Here is an 18,786-nt window from a genome sequence, read left to right as displayed (position 1 = left end):
CTGAGCTGCTTCAGGGTCCATGTGGACGAATGGTCACTGACCCACAGGCCCTCACATCACTGCAGCATCACTCCAGATGTGGTTTATAAGCAACACGTTTAGTGGGTGATCCGCAAAACAACCTGCAGCCAGAAAATCCCTGGTTTTCAAGAACATTCATCTCTCCACACTCCTTTAAAGCCCTCAGGCTGAGTAGTAAATCAGTTTGGTAGTAGAGGCTGGTGATAAACTGAAGGTTATTCCTGCAAATAAAAGCTGGATGAATTTAGTTTAGATGGAATCATCATTTCCGCAGCACAATGGCATGATATGATTAAATTGCATTAATTATACAAAGGCTGCATAAATACTGTGATGGACACGTCATCCTCTCATTCTTTTCTCATGAGGGTTATAGTTTATAGGGGATCTTTCTGGAAACCGTGAACAAAATCATGAATAATAGAGTAACTGCTGAGGCTGGACAGAGGCTGAGCTGTCCGTGGTGCTGAAACATCCAGTCTGATGGAAGCTGACTGGACTCCTCAACATCTTTCTCTCAGCCAACATCTTCTTAAAAACAATCCACCAGGTGTCTGTAGGGGAAACTGTACTTCTTAGTTTTATTCAGCACAGATTAAATGACCTGTTGTGTTGGTGGGGACATAAGCGTGGTCTTTTTTTTATATATATATGATCAATGCCGAAACTAAATTCATGTGAGAATTAGCGGGAGGAAACAAAAGAAGCACAACAACTGTGAGGTGATGAAATGACGCATTTTTGGCCCTAAAACAAATCTTCAAGACTCACTCTAAATGTCTTCAAGAGAACATTTCAGAAAATGTTTATCATGTTTATAAAGGAAAACGAGGGAGTAGTTGTCAAGTCGTTTCACTCAAAATGATAAATGTAAACCACATGTAAGTACCAGAGGGAAAGTCAGGGGATCACCAATGTCATTTAGGTTCATCCTATAGGAAGCATTATTATTATAATATCTTAAATCTTCTGACAGTTTGTCTGAGAGAAGTTGGTAATGTTGGAGATGTCAGTTTCCCCATACATGTGACAAATTTGGCCTGCTGGTGGAGAGTGAAAAAAAATCAAAAGATCACAAAAGTTATAACACTTCATCCACTGGGAACCATGAATATCTGCCAGTTCATTCGGTAGATGCAGCTACTGTGGGCCAACTGACATTGCCAACAATATGAATATGTCATTAGAAAAGAAGATGTGTCCTGGGACCAGCGATAACTTACAACGTTAGATAAATGGAGAAATTAGTTTCCACACTCAGGATGCAACCACCTGAACAAAGAGTTCAAGGATATGTAAAACTATCCCGTGAAGCAATTTGCTGGCAAATTGTTGGAGGTTCTTGGATGTGATTTGTTTCCAATTCATTTAGTCTGGATGTGAAAACTTTCAGAGGACAAGCACAAGTTTCAGACTTAATGTGCCAAATATCTGATGAGTGCAGGTGAGAGAAAAACACCAGAGAAAAAGTCCTCGTCCATCCATTCATCACAATGAGCCACCTCATTTACTGTACCAGTACAGCTGCCAGTAAGTGTGTAAGTGTGTGTGTGTGTGTGTGTGTGTGTGCGTGCGTGCGTGCGTGCGTGCGTGCGTGCGTGCGCGTGTGTGTGTGTTAGAGAGAGAGAGTGTGAGGCTAATTAGGTCCGTATTACTTTGCGTAGGTTTACAGATAAGAGAAAGTGCTTTGAATGAGGGGTTGATGATGCTGATTGGTGGATTGATCTGCAGTCCTGCTGGCTGGCAGGGACAGGACAGTGGATGTCAATACCATCAGCAGCAAAGATGACTGGACCCATAACTTCACATCGTTTGACCCAAACAGACCAAGCGTCAGCAGGAAACACCACAGCTCCACCTTTCTGTTGCACCTCTGTATAATGACCAAGCTTTAGTTGATCAGCACATTCAAACCAGTTTCCACAATGTTGGCATCATGAGGCCTTTTGAGAATGTACCATTAATTTAAAACTAACCTTATATTTGGACCAGGCCAGCTCAGAATAAGGCTTTAGTTTTTGCACATTAGAAGCACCCACACAACACATAAGTCAGTTCAAATGAAAGCTATTGAATTCAATTGTCCGACAAATTAGACGGCGCAAAAGTTAACAGCATAGGTCTTTGATTAGTGCACAAGGGGAGTCCTGCTCCCCTCCGTGACACAGACAATCTCCCTGTTATGGTCACAAACCTGGAAGATGCTGCAACCGAAGGAAACAAATTCCCATCAAATACAAGGCAGCAAGAAGAGGGAGGCTATGAACTGACGCAGCATTGTTTAAAAATGTATTTTATTTCATTGCCGGAGATTCCTAGTTGTATAAAATAATTAAACTAAGCTAATTTATTGACAAAAAATTCTCACATAGTGGGGGGAAAAAACTATTTTCTCCAGCACGTGTGTGTGCGTGTGTGTCAGTCATAGACTGTCAGTGCGTGTGTGTGTGTGCGTAAGTGTGTGTGTGTGTGTGTGCATGTCCATTTGCGCTGTGGAGGGACCGCTCCAGCATCTCAGATACAGTTTTACAGCAGCAGTTACAACAGTAGTTGACAGGTCAAAAATCCTGTCTTGGCTTATAAATATTAATGGACCTAAAGCAGTTAGCACTGTTGTTGCCTGGAGCTTTATCCTGAAGAGGAATTGACTCCGAACCATATGGAATCAATACCCAGGCTGGAGATGAGTCTGGCCAGGATAAGACCCAAGACAGGGCCTGCCGGATGGGCAGGACTGAAAGGAAAATTAACAAAGACACAAGATGGTGAAGGAGTATTAGAGAACTATTTAAAGCTGCACTAATCAATATTTTTCTATCAACAATGGATCCAATGACTGCGTAATGCATCAAGTGTGGATTGTAGTGGGTAACCTAACGGAAATAATCATGTAACCCTTCAGCTCCTCTCTGCTCTAGCCTATTTTAGTTAAATGGTTACTGTGAAAGAAAGAGGAAACCCACTGTAGGCTGCAAACTAACATTAACATGAAACAGACAACACACTTTATCGACTAATGTTTGCAGGTGAATATACCGAAGCAGGTGGCAGCTAAAATACCAGAAACATTTCACTTGTTGGCGGCTTTGGCTGAGGGGGTAGAGTGGTCGTCCTCCAACCTGAAGGTCGGCAGTTCGACCCCCAGTCTGATCCCTCTGCATGCAGAAGTGTCCTTGGGCAAGATGCTGAACCCTGAATGCCCCCCCCCCCATAGAATAACAAAGTGCTGCTAATAGATGCACTGTATGAATAGGTGAATGTAAAACTGTACTGTAAAGCACTTTGAGTGGTCATCAAGACTAGAAAAGTGCTATATAAATACAAAACCATTTGCATTCCAAGCTCAATATTACAAATTTTTAAGCATTATGAAAGTCACAGTCTACATCAAAAGTCCATGTAACTTTAAACCCTGTCCCTGGCCACTTTCATCTGCTCTTCCTGGTGTAATAGGAGACTTCATTGCCCAGCAATAAATCATTTTAATTTGGTTCCTTGAAGTGACTTTTTATCAAAGAACAGTAAAAGGGCACAAAGAGCCGTGGAAGAGTGAAAGCTGCTCACACTTACTCCAGCTGTGGATAGACTTACCGATAGTCTTATAATAGACTGACAACAGTTTGTGTGGGAGTAGATTCTGTCTGTTTAACTTATTTTTTTAAAAAGACCTTGGTAACATATCATCTGTCGGGCGTTGACTGGTCTGAGGACAGCAGAATCAGAAACTTGAGAAATGTTTACAGATCAATCTCTCCACCTACTTCCCCATCACTGATTGTTCTGCTCTTAGTACGGCTGCAGATCCCTGCTTAGTTTCTGCCTCTCAGCCTCAATAAGTGGTTCTCATTCGTCAGTGTATTGGGAAATCCCCAGCTAAAATGAATGCTAATGCAACAGCCTTGTGATAAATATTGCCTCCATGAAGCTATAACTCTCAGTGACTTTCAAATCAATGAGATTAGGCCAAACAACAGACACACCTCTTCGATCCAACACATTTGAACGGCAGCACAAACTGCAGCCTCCTAAACAATCTAACTGACTCAGCACTTCTAAAACATGAGTGCACCTCAGTGGAGCACATTCCTCAGTCAAGGCCCACAGCAAATCCGTCATGTTTGTTAGGACATAGTTCTAAAGATACTGACGATACATAGAAGCTGTTATCAGTCCACCCAATATGAAAGGTTTTTCCATCAAACTCCACGATTTATGAAAATATCTGACTAAAAGCATCACGAAAGGAGGATTTATTGCCAGACCTTTGGATTCACGTGCAGTAGTTTCAGATGTGAACCAGAAAGAAGTAAATTGAGTGTATAGGGTCATGTTGGAAAAAGTCTGAATTAATTCCTTTTACAGTAGAGGTCTGAGTAATCCTAAATTGAGCATTGATATGCAATGCGTTTGTCAGGCACTATTTTCCGCCACGGATTAATACAAGTTTTAATTGAGGGAGCAGTTTTGTACGTGTGTGTGGGTTGACACAAAATACACCACAGCTCTCCCATTCATTTGTAATGAAGGAACCTGTCAGTCAGTGTAATGACACACTGAAGGGTTCTGGAAAGCAATGGAGATTAGGGGCTCTGCAGACTTTGGCTACATAGGATAAGTTGATTGTTAGTTTTGATCTTTTATTATGGGGATTTCTTGATATTAAGAACAGTGTTTGATATTACTTGCCCCATCCCTAAGCCTCACATGCACTAAGCCAGGTTTTGTGTTTCTTTTAGTATTTGTATGTACCTTCAATCAATTTATAAAGTACAGTATTACACTTTTCAAGTGAACAGTTGGACGGCAAGCTTTCCTGTACGTTCATCTGCTGAGTAACTCTGGAGTAACCTTTGGTTTAAGTAATTGCCTATTGAATTTATTGTCAATAAGACTTTATTCTGGGTGTTATTTTTCCATCAGCTTCCATAAAAATATCGTGAGCAAACTAATGCACTAATGTAGTCGATCGAAAGCAGAGGCTGGAGGATCCCACTCAGGATGAGCAGCCTTCTCCACCAATTATAAGAAACAGATGTCTCAGAACCGGGCTGGATCTCGTCCAGGCCTCTGCACCGATACACTGGGCGTGCATGCATGTTAAAAAGCTGCACTGGACAAGACATACAGACAGAACTGAGCAACAGACTGAAGATTTTCTGTCTGTCTTCGTCATCGATATTTAATAACATCCAAAGCCTGCGACTCCTCGGTGGTTTATTTCATTAGTATTTTAATTAAACACCGTCTGCAACCCTTTTGTTTGTTTCGTTGTTTTGGGTTTAACCACTGAGGAGCACTGTCCTCCAAACAGCACTTGAAGTGATGGAGCAGGCCCCTGGTCTGTTTTGCTTGAGTAGCAGAAACAGTGCAGCTTATATTCATATTCACCCAGCAGCCTGGTTAATGTGTCATGTGGCCTGTTTGTTATTTCAGCTCCTTCAGCTTTTTGATGTGAGAACAGCGAGAAATGTTTTGTCCTCGACTGGTAGATTAGAGCAAATGAATCACGTGATCTGTCTTCTTGCAGTCACCGTTTGTATTTGTCCCTTGTGCTCAGTCATGTCATTACTTATGACGTGAACGTTGCGGAGTAGTGTCCTCCACACGAATGAGGAAAAGCAGAGAAAAGAACCACTGCTCTGTTAAGCAAGCTCCCAGAGAAGCAGTAATCACACACTGCTGGCATTTAGAAACTGGAGGGTATGGATTGTGTTGTAGTGTCTGCACAAGTAGAAACAGCTGCATCTAGTGGAGTGAATCCATTTCCAAGCTCCAAGGGAGTCCAGGACATGAGGCTGTGTGTCAATACAGGTGCTGTATGAATTGGGGGGGGGGCCTTAGCTCAAAGGACCAAACAGAACAAACATCAGAGGGAAGGGGCTTGTTTAGTTCAACAAATGAACTAAACACTTTTATTCAGCATTATTATTCATGGTCTTACATTTGAATTTCCTGGTGTACTGTTTTTTCAACAAAGTATATTTGATTTGATTTAACCAGCTACAGATTTAGAGAGACTAATTAACTACATGTTATGCGTCATCGATCAGAGCAGCAACAAGCCACCGCATGTCATCGCTCATCTGGTTTGTTAACACTGCTTAATTAGTTTCACAAACCACTCAATGTTTAATAACCAAGAAAAATAAGAATTCTAAATAATAAGACTAAATCTGACAACATTCCCAAAATGTTCCAGGATGTATGAAACTGCCTGATGTGTGATAACATGACCACTTCTTACTGTTGTTCAGTGTGAAAACATTTTCAAAAGAGATTTCTGTTAGTGCGAGGCTTTCATGTATTAGTTGACTTGTATGTTTTACTTTCAGTCTCAGTCTTTTCCTAGATGACCTCATATTAATTGACATTAATATCAAACTGCGTGGACTGGTTCGGCCAACAGCCCTGACGAGACAGCACAGGATTGGAAATGGTGCGAGTCCCCTGGAGGTCTAGCTGGTTTCTTGCTGCACAGATACTGGGACTGATGGTTCGGTGTTGTCTGTCGTACTCTCCTCGGAGCTATCGCTGCTTCCATATTTGCTCTTTAAAGAACTTCCCAAAAAATGCCAGTATTCTTTACGAATGGTGTCCTTCTCCTGCGCTAGAAGTTTACAGATCTTCCAAGGAGTTGGGAACAAACACAGAGAGAGAAAACAATGTTAATAAAACACCCGGATCACAATGGATACATAAGCAGGGCCGACGTTGCATATGCACCCAGTGTGGCTCGGGCATAGGACTGAGTTTGTTAAGGTATACTAGGGACCTACCTCTAGAGCTTTTCTTAAAGTTCCCTTGCGTTCTTCTTCCTCCACATTTTCCTTTTGGTTGCTGCTCTCCAAGACATCCTCATAGCAATCAAACAGAAAGGCTAGAAGGTAAGGAGAACAGTGCGTGTCCTTCAGCTCCAGGACTCTCTCCAGCAGACCTGGCTGTGATGACAGACCTCTGTCTTGCAGCATCCTTGAGGTTAAAAACAAATTGAGGATATAGTGTCAGTGAGCTTTTACATATTTAATAACTGGGTCTCCACTCAGTTTTTCCCCTGTAATCAAAATAAGGAAGGCAAATTCAAATGTAAGTGATTCTAATCAAAAATTAGAAAAGCATATTCATGTCAGATAAAAATGTCCACCATTTGTACATTTTGTGGGATGACTGTAGGAAAACATTATTTGTAACATCTTACCCTTTCAAATAGTTCCATGCGCTTTCATTGTGGGGAGCCTTCCTGATCTGCTTCAGGCAATACCTTATGTCAAGGAACAATAAAAAAAATAAACAAAATAGGCAAATTTAATTATGTTAATCGCTGTAGAGATTAAGCCAATAACAAGTTGAAAAAGTGCACATTATCTGTGTCTAAATATTTATACTGAGGACTCACTTAATCTCTCTCTCCACTATGGTCGGATCAGAGAAACCTGTGGTTTGAGAAATTACAAAATGCCTCTGGTTCCATGCAGAGTTATTCCTCACATCTTCTTCCAAAAGAGTCTCCACAAACTCCAGCTCATTATCCCACAGTTTGTACTCCTGAAAATTAAACAAAGCCAGCGTTGGCAACACACTTGTTAATGGAATCATGCAGAGCTTTTCGTAGTGGCCGTGCAATGATTGAGACAAATTCATTTCCATTGTTTAAAGGCCAAACTCTGCTAAAGGCTCCAACACCTACCTGGATGACCCACTGCCTGTGCTGCCAAGCGTGGTAGTTCTTTGCATCTTGACTGAGGATGTCTGCAATGAACTCCAATTCCTCTGAAGGGTCCTTCAACCACTCCACCACCATACGTCTGTGATGCCTGGAGGATAGGTTAGGAAAATCAACCTTTATTTGTTTGTTATCTTTTCATTTAAATGAGTGAACTTAGAAACACTTCCTGCCTCCCGTTCTTTTCTGTGTTGTCTGGACAGATACAGAAGACATGTGACCTGATAGGAATTTGCCAGCGCTCACCAGACTTGATAGTTTTTGGGTTGCTCGTCGATGATGGCAGTAATGTACCTCATCTCATCCTCCAGGTCCTTGGAAAGGGCTTGAAGTAATACTCGCCGGTAGTGCCTGCACAGCCCCAAAATATTACAGTTTCACAACCAACGCCGTCATATTCATAAATAACAAACAAATTTAGCTATTGCTATTTATAAGGTGATTTATATGTGACTAGAGGTATTTTTTGACTTATCTTACAGCCCTACGTATTACATATCATGTTACCCACAGACATAATAGGGTTCAAACACCACTTAGAAAGTTATTACATAGAAAAAAACTAAAGAAATCTTTCATTCCTCCCCATCATGCTAAGATGATTGAACACAACCTAACAGTACACATTGGTTTTCCATAATGCAAACTTGCAGCATACTCACCACACTGTGTAATTAGCAGCATTTAGCTCGATGGCTTCTGCTGTCAAGGCGAAGGCCCGTTCACTTCTCTCATCGTTCTTCAGGAGCGCACGGAAATAGTCATAAACATCTGAGACTGTGGGAAGAAATGTATGAATGTGCATTAAACAAGTCGGAGTTACTAACAGACTCAACGAACTGTAGATCATCTGTTTGGTAATGTCGAATGCCGGCACAATTTCTAGCATCTGCTTTTTAAGTGATTTCGGATGTAGGAAGTTTAAAAAAAACACAACGGAAAGCTCATTTTGGTTGTTTGATCACAAGGTGATAACAATTGTTTTAACAGCGAGATATGTTTATTTGGATCTGCAGGATGATTTAATTCAATTATACAGCATCTCAAGGCACTTTACATCGTAAGGTCAAGAATTTATAGAGAGAAAATGATGGAGAATCACAACAGTTCCCACAGGGAGCAGCACTGACGACTACAAAGAGAGAGAACTCCTTTGGCTCCATCAGACTCGTGGGGGAGAGAAGAGAGAGACCAGGAGCAATAACAGTCAGATGTCACTTTCATGTGACCCTCTTCTCTTGCTTACTCCCATCTCTTTCTAGCAATCCCAACAATCTTACACTTGTCAGAGTAGGCGATCTTCACCACAGGGTTCGGTCCATCATCCTGGGGAACTGGCTCCAGGTCTGCCCACTCCTTTCTGTCCCTGCAGCACACAAACACGGGGGTGGGTTTCCTGGCTGCTGAGCGACAACACCTCCTGATGGCTGCTAACTACGTCGTTTTACTGATGAAATATAAACAGCGTGAATTCATGATGCCTAATGTAGCTGGTGTGGGTGCATTATATGTTCACATTGGTTAGTCTGTTAAATGCAGCTACTAGTCGGAGCAGGAGGGAGCTCCACCATTCAATTAGCACAGCACTGATTCAATGATCACGTGTCTCTGGTGCCGGTGACCCGGGAGAAAACGTCACTGGAGCAACTATTAAGCAAAGTAACAACAGCATTTAACCTCCAGTTATCAACATCACCGAGTTAGTGCAAACTTAAGCTCCTGCAGAATTAGTTAGCCGTCAGAGCTAGCAGGCTAACCACCCAAACATGTCGGGGAGAGGCCAAGCACACAGTACCTGTAAAATATATATCGAGTTGGGTCAACAGCATAATCGTCCCCGAGCTGGTCCTCGACGTCATCATCAAACGCGTTGTTTTCCTTCACCTCCACCGACTCATGTGAACTTTCTTCTACACCTGACATTGCTAACCTGCTAGCCTAGCCGCGCCTGCTCCGTCTGACAGGAAGATGACGTCACTACCGGCGAGGCAGGACGCTGCATTCGCGTACTGTGGGAAATATTGCGTCTTCAACAACTATAATTCCGTTAGCTGTTAGTATATCGGCCACGTGGGTTTAGTTAATGTCCATACACATGTTCCTATTGTTAACTATTGCTCGTTCTTGTTGATTTTTATTAATGTATTATTTAGATTTTAAGTCTTATAATGGTAGAACACAGTCATGTTCCCAGTGTGTTAACAAATCAAGGAAGATGTTCATGTTTAATATACTGTGCAAACATCCAGGTTTTAATTTCATAAATGTTTCTCAATACCAAGCTGCCAAGAGCCTGAGAGAGAGAAACAAGATTGACTTAGATCACAGACACATTGCGATAGCAGCAGTATAATTATGCTGTAGGTAGGCCTGTAATGGTTATAAGCAATCCACTCATCTTTTCAGCAGTACATTTACATATTTATGACCTGTCTTAGTGGGAAATGACCCACCTGATATTAAACTAGCTCCAGGAGTTACGTTAATGTTGCACATGTGTAACCTTTGCATTTTTCACTTATAAATGTGCTCAGAGTGTCTGAATCACCATCAGCCTTTTCAAATTCATATGTAAATCTCTCAAACAGCTGGTGAGGACATCTAGTGCTGCGTGACCACTGATCTTCAGTAGAGATGCTTTTTCTGGCTCCATCTTATGGCAGGATTTAGATGAAAAATTCCAAAATGTAACAGCTTTGACTGCTGAAATGCAAATCATTCACAAATGTAAAACATTGCAGGCCTGTTTCAAAATGTCCTTTAGAGCCCGTTAACCTTTAAATATCAGAATCTAATTTAAATCCCCAAACAGCAAAGGTGACATAAAACATCTGATGAGTTTGAAATAACTTTCTGAAGGAGAGGTCAAGCTGAACTTTATTTTCATCAATGACTCTGAACATTATAAAAATAAATAGATGATTCACAGTCAGTGGATCATAATACAAATTGTTATCAAAATTATGTATCAGCCAGAATGAAGAATTAAAGACATGCATAATAACCATTGCATCAACTGAAGCATGTTCTGAATACTCATCTCCATCGTTTGGAAATGACAACAACTGTTTTGTAACAGAACCTGTTGACAGAATATAAAATCATCATTTAAATTACACAGCTGTGCAGGTAGTATATGCTTCTTCTGACAAGATTTCAATGATGGCTTGATCCGAAGTGTTCAGTGACTGTCTTCTGGATTCAATCCCTGTTTTTCAAGGTAGCGTCTGGGAGAGAAAAACAGAAAAAACCATCAGTCAGTGTTAACTTCACTTCATAAGAGTTAATCTGTAAAAGAATTTAACACAAGTCTGGGATAAATGTGGGTTGTGAAACACTTAATACCCAACATGCTACCAGTGGATTTTAACAGGACTCAATGAGTTTGCAAAACATGTGGTGTTGCTGGTGCCTTTGTGGATCAGATTAAAATGAATCAACTGCCATATGGTGAAATTGAAAAAAAATATCTTCCACATTGGAAATACCTAAAATATACAGCCTTTTCAAGAAACAGTTTTTCCAAATAAGTTTTAAAAGTTGTTGTGTTTTTAATCTTTATAATGAGATTATAAAGTAAGTAAGGCCCACAGAGGTGAAATCTTCCATGCAAATATTTCTTTCTCCACTGTTGAGTTACCTGAGATCATTTGTTTCACTTGAGGGTAACATCAAAAACTAGAAATAATATTGTTTAAAAAAATGCTTTGTTCTGCAGCCATTATTCAGGCAAACTGACACATGTAAGTTCAATATTCTTTCTCTAGTCGTTTCTACTCCCCTGCAACTCCATAAAAAGACCTGGTATATTAAAGGGTTGGATTATATCACTGTTTAACACATTTTTCCCTATTTCCCCTTTGTTTAGTGTCCCTGGGCATTTTATACAAATATACATTTGGATCTGAAGATATTTTAAATTTAGTACTTAAAATCCAGGGGTGCTTATAATTTTGACCAGCACTGTAATTGCTCCACAAGGTTCAGCAGATAGCTGATCACATGGTCTGTGTGGTTATGTACAGTGGCTAAAGATATTTACTGGAAACAGTTGCTTGCTGAGTCTAAAAATAACACTAATGAGTGTGAACCAAGTTGCGGGCTAAAACATAATAAGGGCAGTCATTACAAAGTTTCATAGAGGCGAACTGCAGAGTTTGTTTAGAACAATAATAAAAATTAAAAAAATAAAATAAAATAAAAAAAGAGTAAAAAAAAAATTTCGGTGACACAATAAAAAGACCAGATCCTGTTTTGTTGAGCACTATGGTTCATGTAAAACAAAGAAGAGATGGGACGGTTTAGAGACCTCGAGTTGGTAACTCTACTTTACTCTCGGTGACTTGCTCCCTCACTTCTCTGTCAGAGACTGTGTGGATTTTAGAACAAATCCGCAGGGTCTAAATCAGCAGAGACATGTATATTTTGACATAAGACCTTTAGCTTTAACACTGTGTAGAATCAGTGCTGAGTGACAGACACAACCCGAGGAATGAATTCAAAGTAAGTCTCAAGCCATATGAATATTGCATAACTGTTCAGTCCTGGACAAGTGCAAGATGCTGTGCATAATGAAGCACCTCTGGCTGTTCTCTGAGGTGTCTTATTAACACAAGTGCAACAGACATGGAGCATTTTCAATGAGTCCAGAAATATTCGACTAAATCAAAGGTTAAGAGACCAAACGAATATTCAATTTCCCAATGTATGGCAGCTCCTCTTACAAATAATAAAATCATATCCTTATGAAGGGGATACTGCTATTATGGCAAGAAAAGAAAAAAACTCACCTTCTTGCAAAATTATACAGCGCTTCTTTTCTATCCTGGAGAGACAAATGTCTGTCAACTGGTGATTTCCCAAAAGATTTGGCAGCAGGCTGTGGATGACAAAAACATTTATTGAAAGACAGATCTGCACAAATCAGGTTGAATCTGTGCAAAAAAAAAATATTGTCAACTGAAATTCCCCACACATATTTATACTATCATCTAGAGAATATCAACTTCATATGCTTAGAGGAAATTTGATCCTTAATGATAAATATAAATTTAAAATCTCAGAGCTAACAGTTCTGAATCAAATAGTCAGACCTTTATGGTGGGTTCAGAACCAGGGGAGTAGGAGTCAGCATTTGAGGGCTCAAATGTAGACGTCCCGGTTGCTTCCATTGGAGTTTCCTCCCTGTTCTCCAGCATATTTGTTATGGTGGTGTCAACACAATTGGTTTTCGCTGTACGTAATCAAGAGACTAATGTTAGTGCATGTCAAATTAAAGACTGAACAGAGCGACATTCCAAAGGGACAGTTAAAGGTAAATGTGTGTCATACCTAAATCCCTTGCGATGACATTGAGTGGAACATGAGGCAGCACATCCTTCACTTGTTGGGCCATCTTAGCAATCCGATGATCGTCAGTGCCCAAACTCTGCACCATGAAACCGAGCCCAATAGAGCTAGGTCTGACACCTAGGGTTAGAAGAGGAATAACCATCATCCCTCTGAAAACAATCAGCTCAAACTTTACATGCAGAGAATTGGATGGATTATGAGTTTATGTGATTGACTTACTTGTAGATGTTTGTGGTACAGTGTGTCGTTTCCTTTTGATGTGCTCAGCTTTATCAGCTTTAGTGATCTTGGTGGAGACCAGGCCAAGTTCATATGCTAGAAGCTGGAAAAAAAAGAAGGGATTTTACAGAGATATTACATAGTGATTTAAGCACAGGAACTGGGGTCAGCGATACAGAAAAACTGCATTATTACTGACATTTTACCATTACAAATCTCACTGAACTTGAAAACATTGGTTTTACCTCCTGGACTTTGTTGGCAAACTCCTGTGTGGACTCGCCATCTTGTCTGGAAACTGATGGGAGCCAACTAGGATGAAAATAAAAAACAAATACGACTCTGATAGAGGTCATTCTGATCACATCATGGCAGAGCAGAAATTCTGACAAATCATCAAGATACTCTGAAAGTGTTTCACATCAGTCTCCAAGAAAAGCAGACTAATGGGAGTGGATAATATATTTGCTGAGCATGATTGTATTTCAAAAAGCAAGTGCTGGTAGAAAAGTTGATACAAATTATTTAGTACCTTACATGATACACTGTACATGGAGCAAAGAAAGTCCACAAGAGCTCGGTCAGCCAGCTGGACTCAGGTGTGCTCTGTGGACGGACAGAAGACAAAAAAGTCAATACACTTTTTATTAAGTGACGTGCCCAAAAACTAATTATGAACACAAAGTCAGCAAGGGAAATGATAGAGACAATAATAACTGTGGTGCTATATCTTACAACAATATTTAAATGTTCTCACTCAACTTCAGCCACTTGTGCACCCAGCAGCACAAGACAGATTTACTCCTGGTAGTCAGACTGCTGGATCAGATTTAAACTGACCACAATAATGAGCTTGCTGCTACTTACAGGAGTTTCACTCATTTGGCAATGATATTTCCAAAGCTTAGAAATGGAACATAAAATGTCATTGTTCTCCCTTATAGAGTTTCTGACTTCCTCTGTCTATTGACACCTACAGATACAACTCCAGCAGTTTATGCCGTTAACAAAACATATTATCAGTTATATTGGAATAAATCTCCTTTATCTTAAAAGTCAAGTTTAATGAAAAGAAATTACCAAAGCAATCAATGGTCTTGTCACCCTTAAGGCCACAGGTTGAATGGAATCAGTCAGTGAGAAAGGCCAAGAACTGAGAGGAACAAAAAACATGTTTGTTAGTGGTTTAAGTACATTTGACCATAAGTTGTTGCTGAGACACTCTTATTTGTTGAAATCCTCTTCACGTCCCGATAGCCATCATTAAAGTTGTCTAACAAAGAGAAAGAGCATAGCCAGTGTACCTGCCCTTGCAGAACTGTAATAAATACAACCAATCATTTCATTCAGATCCGATGAAATGATCAGTCAGTGTAACTACACAGTTGAAGCAGAGGTGATAGCAGGAAGTTGGTCACAAATTGACATGGCAGCTGTTTGGAGAGGACGGGATTCTTCTATTGCATTTTGTAGTGAATCCTACTCTTGCTAACTTTTCCCAGATGACCAGCCCTAGATTTTTGAGAAACCGCTCAAAACTTGTCAAATTTTCTTTTATTTACCAATTTGAATCAGTTAAATACATCAGAGATAAACAGTCCTCAACCTGGTGGTTCGTTTCTTACAAATCATAACGCAGTCTCTGGTGAACATAGTTACCATTACTGTGTCATTTAAAAACTGATATAAATGGAAACCGTAACAATATACATAATCCTCCTATGAAGTGGTGCAGTTTGTCTGCTGGAGGCTTCAGATGAAGATATAGTACACATGGTTCTGAGTTACTCAAAAAAAAACATTGAAATGAAGCAATCTTGGAGCCAACTACACATCTCCACAGAACTCTGGAGGGAAATTTATAAAGCGAAACAGCAACCACGACCAAAGTTTCGAGTCTCCATGTGCAAAATACTGGTGGATACCAAATGGTTACAGTAGTGCTTACCTGAACTTGAGGAGGCCAGCACGGCCGTTTGTGGTGTCCTCCTCAGGGAACAGGAGCAAAGGAGCGGTGCCTTCAGTGGAACAGTATCGCTGAAGAGTCTCCCCTATCGCTCCTTGGCCAGATGTTGAATGGATTTCCATGAAGCCTCTGGCCCAACACATGAAGCCGGTGGAGCCCTCTAGCTGTGGCTAAAAAGCAGCAGGAGACAGCGCAAGCTCACCAACCACTCCACCCACAATATGTAACTAGGCAGAGTACCACAATATGTTGCACAACACAAAAAAGTAAAGTTAACAAACAAAACATGTCACTAGGGTCAGTAAATTGTCCTCAAAATGAGCAGGTAGGACTTTGTCATACTCTCATGCACCACAGCAAACACTGTTTGTATTTGCGTGGCAACATCTGTCATCTGCAGAAACTAATATTTTCATACAGAACATGATGTGCTGTTGTCCATGCAGTTTCACTGGGGATCATTGGCAGAGATTGAAAAGTAATACTAACATGTAGATGATCAAAAAGGCTTTGCAATTGCAACAGGTTTTAAAAATTAAAAATTTGGCCAATAATAAAAGGGATCATTGATGATGATCAATACTGCAACATTAACAACTGTGCAGTTTTCACCATAAGTGTTTTTAGGGTGGGTGCACGTCACAGCAAACAGGAAGTTTGTGTGTGTTTGCAGGGGCTAACTGGTGCAGGAAACATGCTGCATTCTTATGGTAGAGAAATATCTCAAATATTTAAAACATAGATGTAAACAGTATTAAAGTCAAACACTCACGGTATTACAGGGGGTCAGGAGGTTGATTATGTTGAGGTCGAAGTCTGTCACATGATTGCAAATGTACAGCTTGGTGTTTTTGTCTCTGGAGCGAAGGTTCTTCTGTCTCACGTGCATTCCCAGCACCGAGGACATAACTCTCACAATAAATCTATAGGCAAACAAAGAAGTGAATTTTAACAGGGTCGACTTGTTAACTACATGGAAGTCACTACTGTGCCCAGAGAGCCAGACATCATTAGTTTATATATATCTCCACATGTAGTTAATGGTTCATGGAAATAATCTATAGTTTGAACTCTGTAAACTATAATGTGTCCTGAAGTGAACTAAATTGTGCAGTAAATTCATGGCGGAATTTAGTGCACTAATTAAAGCTGTGAGATGAGGGCATACTGATACACCTTATTGGGGTATTATAAAGTATGCATTTAGACTAGCTTAGCATTAACTGACATTATTAGTCCTTATTTACTACTAAATGCACCTTTAATGGAGTCTTGATTGATATACATGAAATGCATACAACAACTACTACTGGTACTGCTTCAGCAGCTATTATTGTTACTACTGAGAGTAAAATGTGTTTGTAGAAAAGTAGCATGTTCGTATAAAACAAATCTTTGTAGAAAAATGTATGCTTTTAAATACTTGCCTTCTAACAAAACTTTCTGGAAGTGCACAGCTGACCAAGAACACGTGGACGCCAATAAAAATGCGTATGAACATCAAACAAATTCCAACTGGAAAGTAAATCAGCAACAGCAGGAGAACCACTGCATCTTTAGGGAACCTGTTAGAGTAAAGAATTTAAAAAACGTTTTTAAATCAAATAGACGAAACACACGATTTATTGAGTTCAGACCACACGGATCACACTGACAGATTGCAGAGGTGAAATAAATGTATTTAAGCAGGAAAATCAAACACATCTATGTATATTAATAAAAAGAGGTATAATACAATGCAATGAACACGACAGATGAAAGAATAAAAAAAAAAAAAAATGCAGGACATTGTGTACTTCGCTCTTTGTTCAACACCTGCTGGTAAACCACTACATTACAGATTTATACTTGAATGTGGATCTTTCTCGCAACTCTAGAGCAGGTCATGAAGACTGAGCATCAGTCTGAATTTCAGTCTGCCATTTCCCCCAGTCCTTACTACACGTGTTTCTACAGGGTTGGCTGAGCATTAGGTGCTGGAACATACGTGTGATGACCCCTTTCGTGTCCCCTGAATGTGAAGGTGGAAAATATATTCTTGGTGTTTATGATAGAAACACAACCTTTACATTTAAAATCTGAGGCCACATCAGAGTGATTTGTTTATAAACAGTACAAAGAAGTTCGTCCTTTAAGTAAACTTCTCTCTCAGTTTCAGCAGACAATGATGTTATTTTACAATGTGCAATCCAGCAACTATACAAGGCTAAGCTCGCTGGATGGTCAAAGCACGCTGTGGCTAATGGCAGCCCATTCTGAGCCTTGATATTAGTGTTACACAACGTTGCACTTTGAGAGTTACCCTGAAATGCTTATGTAAACGTGTCTAGCACATAGCTAGATTAGCTAGCTAGCTTTGTGTTTTTAAAAAGATTGGACTTCCGTTGCATGAGTCTACAGTAGTTAGCTAGCTGACGATACACGTCACTAATGAAACTGTATTTTATTAACATTAGCAAGAGGTTGTGTGTGTAGCACCTAGCTTAGAGGCTTTAGCTGACTTACCGTCGAAAGTCAAACATGTCTTCGATCCCCCGAGTCTCCATGTCTGCCAGTCAGACCTTTGCTCAGAGGCTAATGCTAAGAATTCAACCTGACGCCTGGAAATAAATGAATCATAACGTTTACAACAGGATTTTAATCATCCGGTGGCTAAGCTAACAGCTAATGCCACTGTTCCACCGATGAAAACGTGTCAGGGCAGCTTCACTAGTGAGTTTACAATGTTAGCTTTGCAATTGTCTACAGATATATTTAGCCGCAGTGCTAACAGCGCTAGCGCCTCTTCTCTGCCAGCGGCAACAACACTTCCGGGAGAAATCATCGAGAATAAAAGCACGAAAATAATACCCCCCCCCAAAAGGAAAGGTGACGATATTTTGTCTCTGTCTGGTGGTTCGATTTGATTCCCGCAGGTAAAGAGGAAAAGATTTCACGATAGTGGTGTAATTAATGAGAAAAGTAGATTTGATATCGCTGTGCTTTTTCAGTAGATAACCAAAACTATTTTAGGTATTTAATACTATAATATTCATATTTAAGAGATTTTCCTAAGAGTGTTTTATCAATGGGCCAGACAAAAATTATTACAAGAATAATCTAATAACTGTAGGCTACATTTATTGTTACAGGATGAATCAGAATGCGAAATATAGATCCTGTCAGGTTACATTTCAGAAGAAGTTTAAGAAATAAAGAACTTTATCTTTTGGATCATCAGCACCACAGATCGTAGGACTTTGAAAAGATTGATCATGAAATTGTGTAATCAGAGGAAAGAGACACACTTGAAGAAATCGTCTCTTTTGTGGATGAGAGAATATTTGGTCAACTGTGAAATTATCGTTGGTTACATCTGTGAAACTTTCAAAGTGGTTTTAACAGACCACCAACAATGAGGTTTGGTTAAAAATACTTACCTTTTTTTATTTCCCCAAAGATGTTATAACTTTTTCTCTTGTAATAATAAGACAGGTAATATTATTCACAATTTGGGTTTAGTCTCCTA

The 18,786-nt window shown here is 40.0% G+C and overlaps 2 protein-coding genes across 2 annotated transcripts; both read right to left on the bottom strand.

The window, feature by feature from the left end:
• Positions 1-5,887: 5,887 nt before the first annotated feature.
• fnta (farnesyltransferase, CAAX box, alpha) lies at positions 5,888-9,718 on the bottom strand. Its single transcript, XM_062394137.1, has 9 exons — positions 9,537-9,718; positions 9,022-9,107; positions 8,404-8,518; positions 7,988-8,092; positions 7,706-7,832; positions 7,415-7,563; positions 7,217-7,279; positions 6,798-6,990; positions 5,888-6,644 (listed from the first exon to the last, which is right to left on the bottom strand). The coding sequence occupies exons 1-9, from the start codon at positions 9,662-9,664 to the stop codon at positions 6,477-6,479; spliced, it is 1,134 nt and encodes a 377-aa protein (XP_062250121.1). The 5' UTR covers positions 9,665-9,718; the 3' UTR covers positions 5,888-6,476.
• An 882-nt stretch (positions 9,719-10,600) lies between these two features.
• aup1 (AUP1 lipid droplet regulating VLDL assembly factor) lies at positions 10,601-18,090 on the bottom strand. The gene is made up of 12 exons (XM_062393920.1): positions 17,784-18,090; positions 16,706-16,843; positions 16,051-16,201; positions 15,261-15,448; positions 14,393-14,465; positions 13,845-13,918; positions 13,558-13,624; positions 13,313-13,415; positions 13,073-13,210; positions 12,835-12,974; positions 12,532-12,620; positions 10,601-10,968 (listed from the first exon to the last, which is right to left on the bottom strand). The coding sequence occupies exons 1-12, from the start codon at positions 17,822-17,824 to the stop codon at positions 10,923-10,925; spliced, it is 1,248 nt and encodes a 415-aa protein (XP_062249904.1). The 5' UTR covers positions 17,825-18,090; the 3' UTR covers positions 10,601-10,922.
• Between the last annotated feature and the right edge of the window lie 696 nt (positions 18,091-18,786).

This window comes from Platichthys flesus, chromosome 8, assembly GCF_949316205.1.
Source record: "Platichthys flesus chromosome 8, fPlaFle2.1, whole genome shotgun sequence".
NCBI classification, from domain to species: domain Eukaryota; kingdom Metazoa; phylum Chordata; class Actinopteri; order Pleuronectiformes; family Pleuronectidae; genus Platichthys; species Platichthys flesus.
This window is presented reverse-complemented; position numbering and strand designations above follow the sequence as displayed.

What these genes read in the sequence shown, in the direction of transcription:
- fnta (XM_062394137.1), bottom strand. Translation starts at nt 9,664, where the DNA reads ATGTCAGGTGTAGAAGAAAGTTCACATGAGTCGGTGGAGGTGAAGGAA. An exon ending in GCTGCTAATTACACAGTGTG is followed by an intron (nt 8,093 to 8,403) that starts GTGAGTATGCTG and finishes GGGGCTGTGCAG; the next exon opens with GCACTACCGGCGAGTATTAC. An exon ending in CCCAAAAACTATCAAGTCTG is followed by an intron (nt 7,833 to 7,987) that starts GTGAGCGCTGGC and finishes CCTATCCTCCAG; the next exon opens with GCATCACAGACGTATGGTGG.
- aup1 (XM_062393920.1), bottom strand. Translation starts at nt 17,824, where the DNA reads ATGGAGACTCGGGGGATCGAAGACATGTTTGACTTTCGACG. An exon ending in CCAGAAAGTTTTGTTAGAAG is followed by an intron (nt 16,202 to 16,705) that starts GCAAGTATTTAA and finishes GTTTGCCTATAG; the next exon opens with ATTTATTGTGAGAGTTATGT. An exon ending in CTGTATAATTTTGCAAGAAG is followed by an intron (nt 10,969 to 12,531) that starts GTGAGTTTTTTT and finishes TTTCTCTCCCAG; the next exon opens with ACGCTACCTTGAAAAACAGG.